This window comes from Equus quagga, chromosome 11 (assembly GCF_021613505.1).
Source record: "Equus quagga isolate Etosha38 chromosome 11, UCLA_HA_Equagga_1.0, whole genome shotgun sequence".
Classification (NCBI taxonomy): Eukaryota; Metazoa; Chordata; class Mammalia; order Perissodactyla; family Equidae; genus Equus; species Equus quagga.
In genome coordinates, this window is record NC_060277.1 from 93,434,656 (window position 1) to 93,449,157 (window position 14,502).

The 14,502-nt window shown below is 56.5% G+C and overlaps 1 protein-coding gene across 1 annotated transcript in view; it reads left to right on the top strand.

The window, feature by feature from the left end:
* The window catches only part of LASP1 (LIM and SH3 protein 1), a 40,268-nt gene that overhangs the window by 12,359 nt on the left and 13,407 nt on the right, over nt 1-14,502 (top strand). The window contains exons 3-4 of the mRNA XM_046675074.1: nt 4,343-4,427; nt 11,888-11,995. Coding sequence (XP_046531030.1) covers nt 4,343-4,427; nt 11,888-11,995 — 193 coding nt within the window. The remainder of the gene's footprint in view (nt 1-4,342; nt 4,428-11,887; nt 11,996-14,502) is intronic.

Consider the following 14,502-nt stretch of genomic DNA (forward strand, 5'->3'; position numbering starts at 1 on the left):
GGAGTAGGTGGCTTCTGACTGGGGGTTCTTTTGTAATGGCCGAGCTTGGAAACTGGTTGGGTTTGGAAGATGAAGGACTTTGTTCTCCACCCACCCTGCCACGCACATCCTTCCTAGAGCCCTGACGGCTGGGGGTGTACCGGGGTCCCCCTGAGAGACAGATGTCAGCTGCCCTTAGCTGGCGGCACAGCTGTGGTGTAGGGGAGGGTGCAGTGGGCAAGGTCTCTGTCCTTGACGCTGAGCCTCAGTTTTTTTATCTGTGAAGCAGGCACGGTGATAACGCCTGTCTTTTCTAGCCCAAAGCCTTATGGCGGATTTCAAGAGAGAATGTGCACAGGATACAGTATTTCAAGAAGTCACTTTTTGTGCCTGTCAGTTCTCCCAGAGGCCTAGGCTGCTGCCAACAGCTGCTTGATAGCCCTGCCCCATCCTTGTTCTCGCCCTCAAGGATGCCAGATCCCTTCCGCTGCCCCCAGGCTTCCTGTCCTGGGGGCTCTCTCCATGCCTCTCTCTTTCCCAGAGTAGCTATCAAGGGTGGGGAGGGGTATCAGCAGAGGGCCCACCCCTTGGAATAATTAACAAGGGTGGGTGCAGGCTGGCCCACAGAAGGGACAAAGAACAGCTGTGCTCTGGACCGAGCTCCAGGCCAGGATTGGGACGCCCGCTTCTCCCCACCCTGGCCTCTTGTTCTCTCACCATGGCCCAGTCTGTTCGTGGGGCTGGGGTGCCAGTGGGGTCACTAGCCGGGGCAGGTGGCCCCTCGTCTGTCTCAGTGCCTACATTGGCGTACACATGCATCCATTCATCTCACCTGGGATCTGAGGGTGATGAGGGGGCAGCTTCACCCCGAGGGCAGAGAGGGAGGGAAAAGGTAAAATTCCCAGCACTTGTTTCTGGAAAGGGGTCAAATCAGTTGGAGCCCTCTTCAAGGGCAGTCATGTTGGTGGGGGAGGGGCCCAGCACTAATATTCTTGTCTCCTCCCTGCTAAAAACAAACCGTGGCACCTGTCTGCCTCATCTAAATTGTCTGCGAGCATCCTACAGACACAGTCTCCTGGTTTTGCCCTCGTGGGCTCCTCCACTGTTGAGGACACCCTTGCTGTCTGTGTCTCTTCCCCCACCCCCACAGACTCTCTCTGCTGCTCTGGCTGCTCTCCTGCCTGGAGCTGAAGATGAGGTTGCCATGGGAACCTGAAGCGCAGCGAGCAGGGGAAGGAAAGGCAGGGTTGTCTAGCCAGGGCTGGGGACTGTGGGGAGGGACAGGGTTGACCTAGCAGGAGGAACATAGCTGGTGCTGCGTGTCTGCCTTCTGCTGGCCTGGGCTTGGGGTTTAGGAGCGGGGGTACGAGACTGGAGGCTCTGGATCTCCTCTTTAATCTGGTTAATCTGATGCAGGATTAACGCCCCCCTCCTCCTCCTGCCGGATTAAGTCGAGTCGACATCTAGGCTGGTCCCCTCTTCCTTTCTGATGGAATTAGTGTTCTGGCTGTAGGGGGCTGAGATCTGGGGGGTCACAGAGGCTCCAAAGAGAGGGTGAAATATTCGCCAACCCCATCTAGAGGCACTGCATTTAGGGGGGTCTCCTGAGACCCTTCTGGTGGAGTATAGGGGGTGTGTGAATGTGGCCTGTAATGTGAACTGTCACGTGTGGACTTGCTGGCCTCAGTGCAGGAGACATGCGTCGCTGCAGAGAGCCCGTCTGTAGATTCATCGTGTGTGAGGGATAACAGCGTGTGTAGGAGCAGGGCAGGGGCGCGTGTCGGGTGCATGCGTGTGGCTGTCCTTGGGCCACTGGAGTTGTCACTCCCTTTTCACCCTGTACAATCAGGCAAGTGGGAAACCCCAGGTTTGCAGACTGGCTCCCGAGCACATGTATTTGCCAAGCCGGCCAGCCACCCTTCCCCACCAGATGCTCCCCAGCGCCATCTTCTCAGAATTGACCCTTCGGGCTCGGGGCCAGAGCTGCCCTGGAGGTCTTCTCCTCCATCCCCTGCTTCAGGACCTAACCTCCCTCTGCCACGAGTCTCTACTTACAGACGCTCTCCTCACCACACCTGCCACCCCACGATGCTTTCAGAATGCTCTGATTTGGTGGGAGGGTCATCCCTGAACCCTCCCTCTTAGGACCTCTGGGCCAGCCAGTTCTGCTGGAGATCTTACTTAGATCTCTCCTGCTAGTCTCTTTCTGGTCTCTGGGAGCAGACTCCTGCTTGATCCTCCCTTTCTCTGGAACTGCAAAGGAGTTGTGAATGGAGCTCCTCAGCTGTGGGTGCCCTGGCTGTGTGGACCCAGGCCAAGCCTGGGGGCTGGGCCCACAGCCTTAGCTTCACCTTCATCCCGGGGCCATTTCCATTGCCAGCTGCAGGCACCTGTGTTGGCTTTTCAGTCTCCTCCCTCTCTCTCTCCCTCTGCTGGAGGAGCTGCGGGCCCGGACTGACCTGGGAGGCAGGACCCAGGTGGGCAGTGGAGGCTAAAGGGAGGGGCACAGCTGGCATCACCTAGGTCCAGGACAGTGAAACTAGCCCAGAGGGAAAAGGATTTGCCAAAGTCACCCAGCGGCTCCGTGGCAGGGCCAGAGCCTAGCCCTGTGCCCTTTCTAGTCACACCCCCCTTTAGTTTAGTTCACCAAACCGCACGTCCTGCCCTTCGTAAGTGGTGGCCGAGGGCTGTGTTAACGGGTAGCTCTGGCTCAGGGTGGTGCAGGCGGCTGGAGAACACGCCAGGTTTGGTGAGCGCTCAGAGGCAGGAGGGCAGCTCACATCCAGCTCCAGGGCCAGGACGGCACATGCCTGGAGGGAGGCCGTCCATGTCTTACCTGGGGACAGCCTGCGAACCAGGCCTCTGCCGGTGGTCACAGCTGTGATGGGGTGTGGTCACCTAGGGCTAAAAATGGCCAGAGCTCGGCTCCTGCTCAGAGAAGCCGCCCACCAGTCCCTGAAATAGTTGAGAGCCGTGTGGAGCCCCAGCCGCTTCACATGCCAGTAGAGACACACAGACCGCAGTGACTCAGGCTGCCTCTCCTCCGGCTGATTTGCTGGGGGACTTTATGAGACCCGGGGGCGTGGAGGAGGTCCCAGTGCTAGTCCCAGCCCAGCCTCAACACCTGGCGTGACATTTGTTTATTCAACAAATATTTATTGAATACCAGCTTGGGAGCTTGGGATAAATCAGTGAACCAGAGGAGCTTGGGATAAATCAGTGAACAAAAGAGACCAAAAAATGCCTCAGCTCATAGAGAAGTAGTGGAGAGAGAAGACAGGAAACCGATGTGATGAAGAAGTTAATTATGAAGTCAGTGAGGTGCCCGGCGCCAGCCCGCTGTTCCCTCCTCTGGGAAATGAGGGCTTGGACCGGACGGTCCTGGAGGTCCCTGCAGGCCCAACTCTGAGGGCTGCTCTGGTTCTTGCTACCTCCACGCCAGCCCTCTTTCTGGGGGACAGACCCCTGGTCTGTCCTGTGTCTGGAGATTGGAGGGTTTGGTTCAGGCTCCTGGGCCCTGGGGGGATGGGGTGCGAGTCTAGATGCCACCACTTACTGGCCTGTGCCTTGGCCACGTTGTTTAACCTCTCCGAGCCTCACTTCTCCTACCTGTCGAAGGAGATAATAGGGCAGTTTTGAGAATTTGATGAAGTAAGACATGTATGCCCTTAGCACAGGGCAAATATCAACTGTTGTTACAGTGTTGTCATCTGTCACCCGAGCGTGGCCTCTTTTCTGACCTCAAGCTGATCTCTTGCCTCCCCTCCAGTTAAGTTGGACCTTGTTAGCTGTTTGAAACACAACTGGATGTGTTCATTTTCTCTCTCTCTCACCACCTCCTCCAGGAAGCCCCCCTGGATACATGTGTCCCTTTCTCCTTTACTTCTGTCTCTGTATCCCTCCTGGCTTCCTCTGCCTGGTTGGTCTCCCTGTCTGGTCTTAGGTTAAAGCTTTGTCTTGACCCCATGCCCATTCTCCCCAGTCTGGCTGGGCCCTCCTGGGGGGTCCCGGCCCCCTCAGCCTCTCCAGGCGGTAGATTCTAAGGCATGGATTATCCTCAACAAGGGTGATCTGAAACCCACAGACAGTGTCCCCATGGCCTCCCTTTGGCTCAGGACAGTTCTCCGTGGCCGGCCAGCCACTCGGGCCTGATGTGTCTTCCCAGGTCAGCCCAGGCTGAGTCTGAGAAATGCTTGCTTCCCCTCGGCCGTGGGCCATGGATGGTGGTCCTGCTGCCGGGGCAGGGCCAGGGGCTGCCCACAGCTAAGAGGAAGTTGCCAGGAGAGAGTCAGGTCTATGAGAAGCCTAGAGGTTCATGCCCCTTCGCCACAGTAACCCCCACTCTGCTTTTTCTGTCCTGCAGACACTACCCCAAGCAGTCCTTCACCATGGTGGCTGACACCCCGGAAAACCTCCGCCTCAAGCAACAGAGCGAGCTCCAGAGTCAGGTGAGGGGGCGGGGCTGGCGCCGTGGCCTGGCAGGGAGGGGGGCTGTTGTAACCCCTGGATTTGGCAAGGGCCCCCTCCCTCTGTGGTTACTCAGCAAGGCCAGGATGCGGAAATCCTAGCACTTGCCCTACCTCCCCTCCCCCGGTTGCTTCATATTTCCTGACTTTATCAAAGGAGCGTGGGAGAGCATGCTCCCCTTCCTACCTAAAGTGGGTTGAGGGGTGTGGGTGTCTGATTCCTTCTGCTCTGGGAGATTTCACCTCGGGCTCCTGAAGACCACCTCTTCTAGGAAGCTGTTCCCTTCTTCCTCTCCGCTCACACCCACCCTCAAAGGAGGGAACCCACCTCTCCAGGCTCATGCCGGTCTGAGGCCACACAGCCCCGCTCTGCAGTCCTCTCCCCAAGCCCCTCCACGCCTCAGAGGGTAGGTTGTGAAGGGGAGCTTGCCTGGGGGTCTCTCGTGCCTTTGTTTCCTTGGGCCTGATTTTCCTCAGTGCCTACTGGGTGGGTGGGGTGGACACGGCTGCAGTTGGGGAGGAGTCGGGGTTCCTGTCCTGCCGAGGCCGTGAGGAACAAGAGAAAGGTCCAGAGCCCTGAGACCAGAACAGCTAACCCTGCCTAGGGCTCTGGGGGGGCTTCTGGGACAAGCCTGGCCTGGACTGGGGGTGGGGTGGGGCGGGGCTTCAGCAAAGACTCCTGGGGAGCCTAACCAAGAGGGCAGGGCGCCCAGGGCCAGGAAAGTGTTGTGGAGGATCCACCTGGGCCACAGAGGGGATCTGATGCCTCCAGAGCGGGGCTCCGACTGCCTGATCTTGATGTCACCTCCCTGGGTCCCTGGCTCCCAGTAGGTCACATGAGGGTGAGCCAGCCCTGCACCGCCTGGGGCTTCGCATGCATTCTTGCATTTAACCCTCCAGCCACCCTGTGAGGGGAGGGGCTGTTTTTCCCATTGTACAGATTAGGAAACCAAGGCTGTGGACGTGAAGGGACTTGCTAAGATCATAGAGGTAGCAGCAGAGATAATAGCAGTATTGACAGCTGACGTAGTAATTGCTTAATGCTCTGAGCATATCAGCTCAGTCGTCCTCGCAACGGCCCTATGTAGCTGGCAGGATCATCCCCACTTCACGGAAGAGGAAATGGATGCTGATGGCTGAATGGCCGTCCGTCTAACTCTGGGACTTGCGTTCTTTCCAGTTTTCCATCCAGCTCCCTAAGGAGAACTGTCTCTACCTTCATAATAAACACGATAGTCCCTTAAGCTGGTGAGAACTTTTGTAGCTTAGCAAGTGCTTTTGGTTCCTTTGCCTCATTTGTCCTTGACCCTGCTCTGGGGAGCTGAGGCCAAGAGACACACACAGTAAGTGAGGTCTTTGCTTCCAAGTACAGTGACCTTGACCGTGTGCAGCCGGGGTGGGGTTTGAGGCTCAGGCCTCCCGTGTGTCCCACAGTGATGGGGAGCAAGTGAGGAAAGCTAGTTTGTCCCTCACAGCAGCTCATAGATGTCAGCCCGGGTGGGCCCCCCTCCCCCACACACACACACTGTGGCGGGAAAGCTGCCGTTCCTGGGGAGCGGGTGTAGATACCAGACCTTGGCCAAGAGGAGGGCCGGGTGGCCCAGTGGGCAGGAAGAGGGTAGAGACAGCCTGGGGCCTGGGCCTGGTCTGCACAAGGAAGACCGGCCCAGGCTCCCCATCCTATAGGGAGCCCACTAGGGCCAGGGGTGGAGGGGGCTTCACAGCGCAGGCAGGCCAGAGCATCGCAGGGTAACCTGTACTCACCCCATAGCTTGAGAGGGCGGTCAGAACCCTGAGTGCTGGGACCTGGGACCTGGAGGAAGCAGTGGGGGGGGGGGGGGCAGCCGGTCTTTGGGAAGGTGCAGGCCCAGAGGTGTGGGATTGTGTGCACACGCTCAGGCAGGGGCAGGAGACACAGACCCACAGCCCTGCTTTCAGGAGGGGGAATTCAAACCGCCTAATTCTCTCCCCCTTTGCTCTTTTTGCCCCTGGAACCCGATCCCTGAGGGGCGGGGTCTGTGGGAGGAAGCCCCTCCTGCAGGGGGTCTGAAGGCTTCCTGGGCACCCTGCACTTCCTGCTCCTTGGGGGGCCTGGGCCCCTGCTCGCCTCCTGGGTTTCCAGGCCCCTGGCTCTCAGGCAGGCTGGGGACATCATGACGGTGGCAGTCACTCTTCCTTAGGTCCTCACTCAGGGCCAGGCCCTGACCTCAGTGAAGCCTCACATCCTCCTGAGGAAGGAGGACATGGTTATCCCCTTTGTGCAGAGGGGGACACTGAGGTTTAGAGGCCACGCCACTTGCCCTGAGGCGGACGTCAGCTCTTGGTTCTTACGGTTCTGCAGCCACAGCACCAAGCCCTGGCTCTCGGGCCGCAGGTGCACACATCACCAGTGGGTCTGGGGGCTTGTAGAAGGCAGTCTCCGCCAAGGGGCTTTTGGTTGGCAGTTGTTGGTGGGACCCCGGACTCCTTGGGGCTGGGGCTGGGGTAGGCTGACAGCAGAGGCAGGGACCCTGCCCACCTGCAGGCCTGGTTTTGCCTCCCATTGCCTCCCCAAGCTGTGCGGTCTATGCCTGACCACCCGCCTCGCAGTGTCTCTCCTCTTGGTAAAATGGGGACAGCATGCCCAGCTGCCTGGAGGGCTGGGGCTGGGCCCGATGCTCTGAGGCTTGGAAGGGCTGAGTGGGCCTGGCTGGGGGTGGTGACAGGTTCTGGTTCCCGAGGCCCCTGTGGGGGCAGGGCCAGCTGGAGCCGCCTGTGCTGGCAGGAAGGGAAGTGGGAGCCCATCTGCAGCCCTGCCCCACCCACAGGGCGTTGGCTGCTGTCTTTCCAGGGTCCCCTCCTGGGCCTGCATCATGCGGCTCAGCCCCTCTCAGTCTCTGGGAAGCTGCCTGTGCTATTTCAACTTTGTTTTCCTATCTCTAGATTGGTTCCCAAAATGGTACTTTGGGTGTCTGGGACACCTGGAACCTCCCCTGCGGGGGAGGTAACCACAGCGCTGACCAGAAATGACCCTCTGGGTGGTCCTGCCCAGGCCTGGCTGAGCCAGGGAACTGACAGCTGGGGCCCAGCTGCCCGCCACCCCCCCCCCCCCCCCGCAGCTGTCCCACACCACCCCCCAGCCCCAGGCTGAGTAGATGCAGCAACTTTGGGCTGGGGCTGAGCTGGGGGTGTCTGAGCACCTCTGCTCAGGCAGAAGTGCAAGGAGAATGTTCCTTTTCATTTTTTCCCTCATCGTCACACCTCTACCGTCCTGTGCTGTCCCAGCACAGTGTGGGAAATGCCACAGGGGACAGGACAGTGCAGCAGAGCCCCGTGCCATGCCCTGGGACAGAGTTCCCGTTCTCCTATCTTGGATCCTGTGACCAGCAAGGCATACCCATGTCACTCTTGCCTGAGCTGGCTGAAGGTCAAATCCTAGATCCGCCACCACTAGCTGTGTGACCTTGGGCAAGTTATTTAACCTCCCTGAGCCTTAATGCTTCATCTGTAAAGTGGGGATTACCTCTCTCCAAGGGTTGTGAGGATGTTAGTATATATGAGGCATTTAGAACAGTTCCTGACATAGAGCTGGCACCCAATAAATGTTTGCTATTGCTGTTCTTCTGGAAAGGAGAGGAAATGCAACTTGGGCATGATGAAGCTGAGGAATGGACCTTTTTTTTTTTTTTTATTAATGTTATGATAGATTACAACCTTGTGAGATTTCAGTTGTACGTTTTTGTTAGTCATGTTGTGGGTACACCACTTCCCCCTTTGTGCCCTCCCCCCACCCCCCCCTTTTCCCTGATAACCACTGATCAGATCTCCTTATTAATATACTAACTTCCACCTATGAGTGGAGTCATATAGAGTTCGTCTTTCTCTGACTGGCTTATTTCGCTTAACATACTACCCTCGAGGTCCATCCACGTTGCTGTGAATGGGCCAATTTTGTCTTTTTTTATGGCTGAGTAGTATTCCATTGTGTATATATACCACATCTTCTTTATCCAATCATCAGTTTCTGGGCATGTAGGCTGGTTCCACGTCTTGGCTATTGTAAATAATGCTGCGATGAACATAGGGGTGCAACGGACTCTTGAGATTTCTGATTTCAGGTTCTTAGGATAGATACCCAGTAATGGGCTGGCTGGGTCATAGGGTATTTCTATTTTTAACTTTTTGAGAAATCTCCATACTGTTTTCCATAGTGGCTGTACCAGTTTGCATTCCCACCAACAGTGTATGAGGGTTCCGTTTTTCTCCACAACCTCTCCAACATTTGTCGCTCTTGGTTTTGGATGTTTTTGCCAATCTAACGGGTGTAAGGTGATATCTTAGTGTAGTTTTGATTTGCATTTCCCTGATGATTAGCGATGATGAACATCTTTTCATGTGTCTATTGGCCATATGAGGAATGGACCTTTTGATGATGGCTCCCAGAACTGGCCATTTTCATTAGCTCTTCTCCCCATCTGCGTGTGTCTAATTGTAAGACTGATTTCTTGTTTGGTAGAAGGGGCAGGTTACCTAGTGTGTGGGCCCAGCACATAGTAGGCACTAATAAGTGGAAATTGTTGGTATAGTATTTTTTTTTCAATAATTTATTTTTTTTAAAGCCATGACCTTTCCCGCTTCTCTTGGGTCAGCGAGGCAGTTATTTTCCAAATTCTGCCGCCTGTTTGTTTGGGGATTTTGTCTCTTCAATTCATTCATCGTTTGCCCAGTAAATACTTATTTGTACCTGCTGTTTGCTGGGTTGCTTGACAAACAGGAGAGATCCAGGGAGAATAATTAATAGATCTACGTATAAAAAGGAGAGTTTTGTTGGCCAGGGTGGTTTGGGCCTGAGGACCCTCAGGTGTCAGTCCTGGCCCTGCCTTGGGCGCGTCCAGGGTGGGAGGCCCAGGCGGCTCCCAGGCAGGGAGTCGTCCGACCACAGCGCTGAGTTGCACCCAGACCCTACCAACAACTGGGTTGAGTGACCTTGGGCAGGTCCCTTCCCGCCTCAGAGACCCCTGTCACTTCCTGGTGAGCTATCCCACATGAGGGCCAACACTCCTGCTTGGGTGACAAGGGAGCCCTGTTGGAGGGACTCTGGGCAGGGCCCTTCCCACGCTCCTGGCTCCCCACCCTTTACCCCTGCCACCTGCTCCAGCACCAAACGGCCTCTCGAGAGTCTTCCCCACCTAGATTCTCCATAATCAGGGCCTGCAGGTGCTTAAAAATGGTCACCAACTCCAGAGCTGGGAGGGCTTTTAGAGATAGCTGAAAAGCCTGCTGATCAGGGGACCCAGAGAAGGAGACTGACTTGCCTAGGGACACACAGCAAAGTGGTGCTGAGCCCAGGCTCCCACCCTTTCTCGGCCCCACTCCACCCAGCTCTGCCCTGCCGTCTCTGGGCCCCCTGTGCCAGGAGTGGCATGAGTTATCCTTCCCCAGCAGGGAGGGAGAGGCAGCTCCTGAGCCTGGGAACCAGCTGATGTCATTGCAGTGTTGCCATGGTGATTATTCCCCTGGATTAGGGGCCTGACCCTTCGAGGCCAGGAAGTGGAGGAAGGAGTGGAGACTGGCAGTTCTTCAGCACTTTAATGTTGACAGAGCACTTTCACACTTGGGCATCGGTACATGCTGAGCCCTGCCGTGTGCTGCTTCAGAGCCGCTGAAGTCTGCACCATTGATTGGAACGGGTGGTACTGTGATCCCCATTTTACAGATGTGGAAGCTGAGGCCTGAGAGATTACATTATTGGCCCAAGATCACTTAGCAAGGGTCTCCGGGGAGACTGAGCCTGGCTTAGTACCAGCTCCCTCTGGCTCTTTGCCCATGCTTGGTGATAGGAAGCCTCCTCCCCATATTTTAACTGATTCTTATGGCAACCGTTTTACAGTTGAGGAAACCTAGGTGGGAGGTTTTGGATTTGGGGCTTCTGCATCTGGAGCTCCGTATTTTTGCTTCTAAGTGCCTTGCCTTCCCTGATGCCCCCTTCCCAGGGTTCCCCCCAACACTAATTGTCGCCTGCTGGCCAGGCCTTCCTGGAAGAGCTGATGCTGGGCTGTCCTGGGCCCTTGGGTGGGTTGGTACCTGTACCCACTGTGTTAACTTCTGGTCTGGTGGGAACTGGCAGATCCAGGCCTTTGTTTTTAGTCTGGATCAGAACAAAGGAGGTTCTGGAACCTTTTAGGAAGAAGAACCCCATGGATGGGTGAGCCAAGGCTCCAGGGGATGAACAAGGACCCCTGACCCCTGGCAATGTACAGAGGAACTGACAGGTGTGGCCATGGCTACATTCGTGTGTGCTGTCGGTCGGGTCAGAGTACAGCTCAGCGCTGCGGCCAGATGCTTCCATGCCTGGGAGCTGCCTGGGCTTGTCATCCTGGAAATTCCCAAGGTCCCAGGCCTCATGTCCTGGGCTGACCTGCTTCCAGGACAGTGCAGCCCCCATGGAGGAAATCCAGGCAGCTGGTGGGGTTTGGAACAGCTGGCTGCCGAGGTGGACAGTGAAGGCTCTGGAAGCCAAGGAACATTTCTCTGTCTCATGGGCATTTCCAGCCTCCATTCTGTTCTTCAGAACACCCAGGGGAGGACAAGACAGTCCTCGTATTTCAGTTTCTTTAGAGTTCAGAAGTCCTTTCTGATGTCTGACTTGAGTACTCGAGTTTCGGTGGAATTCTCGGAAGAGACGGGCAGTGGTAGGGTGGCAGGGCCTTTCCCCTGAGCTTGGAACCCTGTTCTGAAGTGCTGTCTGTCCCCCACCAATTTCATCCCCTCCCGTGGCGTTGACCTCAGAAGCTGGCCTGGCAGGCTCCAGGAAGCCACTGGGGCCTGTCAAAGGCTCATTGATTGAGTTTTCAGAATGGCTGTCTCACCGCCCTCCTTTCTGGACGCCAACTTTGTCCCTTGGCACAGCTCTCACTCAGCTGGTCGCTTAGAAACTCCCCCGGCCTCTCCGCGGGTAGGGCTGCATCCTGCCTAGGGTGAGGGCCGGGCGGTCTTTGGAGCTCTGGAAAGAATCTTCTTCCTATAGCTTTCAGGCAGGATGGGCCGGCGGGGAGGGATCAGGAGTTAGGCAGGCAAGGGTTTGCATCCTGGGGCTCTGGACCTTGGCTGCTAAGCTGTGTGACCTTGAGCATGAGACTTTGTCCCTCTGTGGCTCAGTGTCTTTTTCTGTAAAATGGAGCTAATGATGGTGTATAGTAAGACTCAAATGGGACAGTGTGTGTAAAGCATCTGGTGTGGGGCCTGCCACTCCCATTGTACTGTATACATACTCGTGGGTTATTATTATTAGTCTGACTCTTTTTGGCCAAGGCTTCTGCTTTGAGCTGGGAAGTGGATGTCCCTACAGGGGGGATTTCCGTCAGGGTCTCTCTCCTGGCCAGTTGCTGCCTCAGAGGTGGCCACAGGCCGGGGCCCCCTCTGCTCCTGCTGGCTTGACTCCAGCCCCCTCCTCGGCCCTCCAGGTGCGCTATAAGGAGGAGTTTGAGAAGAACAAGGGCAAAGGCTTCAGCGTGGTGGCGGACACGCCCGAACTCCAGAGAATCAAGAAGACCCAGGACCAGATCAGCAACGTAAGTGCCCCTGCTCCCCGTGCTTCCCACGCTGACCACTGCCCTCCCTTCCCGTTGCCTCCCTACCAGTCTGGCAGACATGAACAAGGCCAGTTCCCAGTTCTCTGTGGCCCTGCTCTCCTGGGCGGGCCTGGCTGGCGGCTGCTTGAGCAGAGGGAAGGGAAGGGTTTGGAGTTCCCACATGCCTTTCTCTGTGCACCCCCGGACTCCCCTTTGCCACCCTCCGCCCACATGGCATTTCCACCTTGAAAGGACTGTACTTTTGTGGGGGGTGCAGGGAGGGTCTTATGTGCCGAATCAACCTCCCCCACTCTCTGAAGGTTTTTTTTTCCTGGTTATGGTGGGTGTTAGGGTACAGACTGGCTGTTTTGTCTGAGCAGAAAGGTCAAAACTGGGTGGCAGAGGTGGGGAGGGGCCGGCCTCCCCCTTGTCTGCCTCTGGGTGCTGACTTGTAGTCATTTCCGCTCTCCCCCAGCCTCCTCCCCCACCTCGCTTGCTCTTCCTTCCTGTGTAAAAACCCCAGCCAGCTTTGCCCGCTGGCCCCGCACGCCCTGGCCTGGGCCCTCCTGGGCCCAGGACAGTCAGCACTGGCTGTGGCAGGGCTTGGTGTGGAGAGTGGCTGCTGGATCCACAGGCCCCATGGCACCTGTGGCCAGGGAATAGGCCTTGATTTCCTGCTTGGCAGAGCCACAGACCAGCAGCCTTGTGGCTCTGGGCTTGTGGGGAGGCTGCCTAGAGGGTTCGGGTATGTGGGGGCAGGGCACTGCTGTGAGCCACAAGCACAGGATATGGGCCACAGGCCAGAGGATGGGTCCTGGGCACAGAGCGGCAAGGTGTGCCCAACCAGCCTGGGCTATGAGGTCCTACAAACGAAGGACTAGGCAAGCAGTTGTCTTCATGTTGGTAACAAGAAGGGGTTGGTGAGTTGCGCAGTGTCACTCTGAGCTCAGGGACTCGGGATGGAGGCTGGGAGAGGGCCTGGGTTTCAGGTAGCCCACCTGGCATCCGCCCCCTGGGCTCCACATCCCTCCCCACCCCTCCACCCAGCCTCCTTGGTAGGGTGCTCCTTCTAGAAGTTGGCTGGGCTCTGCTTAGAGTGGATTCCAGCAGTGGCTCAGGGGGGTTTCGTGAGCCAGGGCCCAAGCCAGTAGAACCAGCCATGGCCCAGTCTGTGGCTGTCGAACTTTGACTGCAACCGACAATGTGAAATACATTTTACACCAGGACCCCCCAAACAGGCGTGTTTGTTCACTTAGAGAGAAAACAGGATCAAAACTTTGGTGAAGGAGTCCCTACTACTTGGAGTGCATTCAGATATTTTCTGTTGTGTTTTGTTTTGTAAAGATGCTGGTTGAGCCTCAGCTAAACGGTTTCACAACCAGGTTGTTGACCCGAAGTTTGAAATGTGTTGCTTGAGGAAATGGAGTGCTTCCCTTGGGCTGGGAGGGCATGTCCCTGAGGGCTGTAATCCTTCCCCCCCACCAAACAAAAGCCTGTCTCAGTTGCTTCTTCGTCAGCCTGGGCCTGGCCTCACCCCTGGAGCTTCCCCCATGTTGCCCAGACCTCCCAGGGGTAAAGAAGGGGTAAAGGACGTTCTGTGTCTTGGAGGACCTTAGAGGTCTGTGTCTGCAGGAAACTGGGAGGGAGGGGAGGCCTTGGGTGATGGGGAGAACCTGGGATGGCTCACAAAGTGGGATCTTGACTCTTCCGCCTCTGTGGCTTTTTACTGTGAAGACTTGCCTTTTATCGGATGCTTGCTCCCCGCCTACCATGCCAATCCCCCTACATTCGCTCGTTGCTTCCAGCCTGTGGGTTTTAGAGGGGGAGGAGACAAGCAAACCCAGTCATCCCTGCCTCCCTTTCAGGAAGGCTTCCGGAATACTCCACTTCCAGCCTATTGCACCCTCTCTTCTTCCCTCCCCCGCACTGGTTATTGGAGGGGTTGTCTGAGGAGCCCTAGTAACAGAACTCAGTGCGGCTGAGACATCCACACCTCCGGAGATAAGCATCTTCTCCTTAACCACAGGGCTGCAATTAGCTGATTGTCCTCTGCTGGGAGATGGGGGAGGTGGCTTGAACCTGACCTGCTTCTGCTTTTGCAGCTTCAGCTCGGGCCTGTGAGGTGTGACCACAAAGCTGGAAGGCTCGGGTTTAGTGAACGCAGTTAGTCTGTTGAACGCGGGCCTCCAAACGACTGGACTAGAATCGCTGGGGAAGGTTTATTGAACCTGTGGGCTCGCAGGCCTCCTCCCCAGGCCACCTGAATCAGCATCTCTGGGAGGGTGGCCCAGGAACCAGCATTTTAAACACATTCCCTGGGTCGCTGTGGTGCTCACTGAAGTTTGAGAATCATCACCTAAGAGTCCGAAAAAGCTTCCCCAAGCCCTGAGTGAGAGGCGCCAGGCCTGGCCGCACCTCAGAACCCCCAGGGAAATTTAAGCCACACTGAGAGCCATTAAATTGTCCCACCTCCAGAACCGTTGTGGGAAAGATGGTGTTGAGAGCCA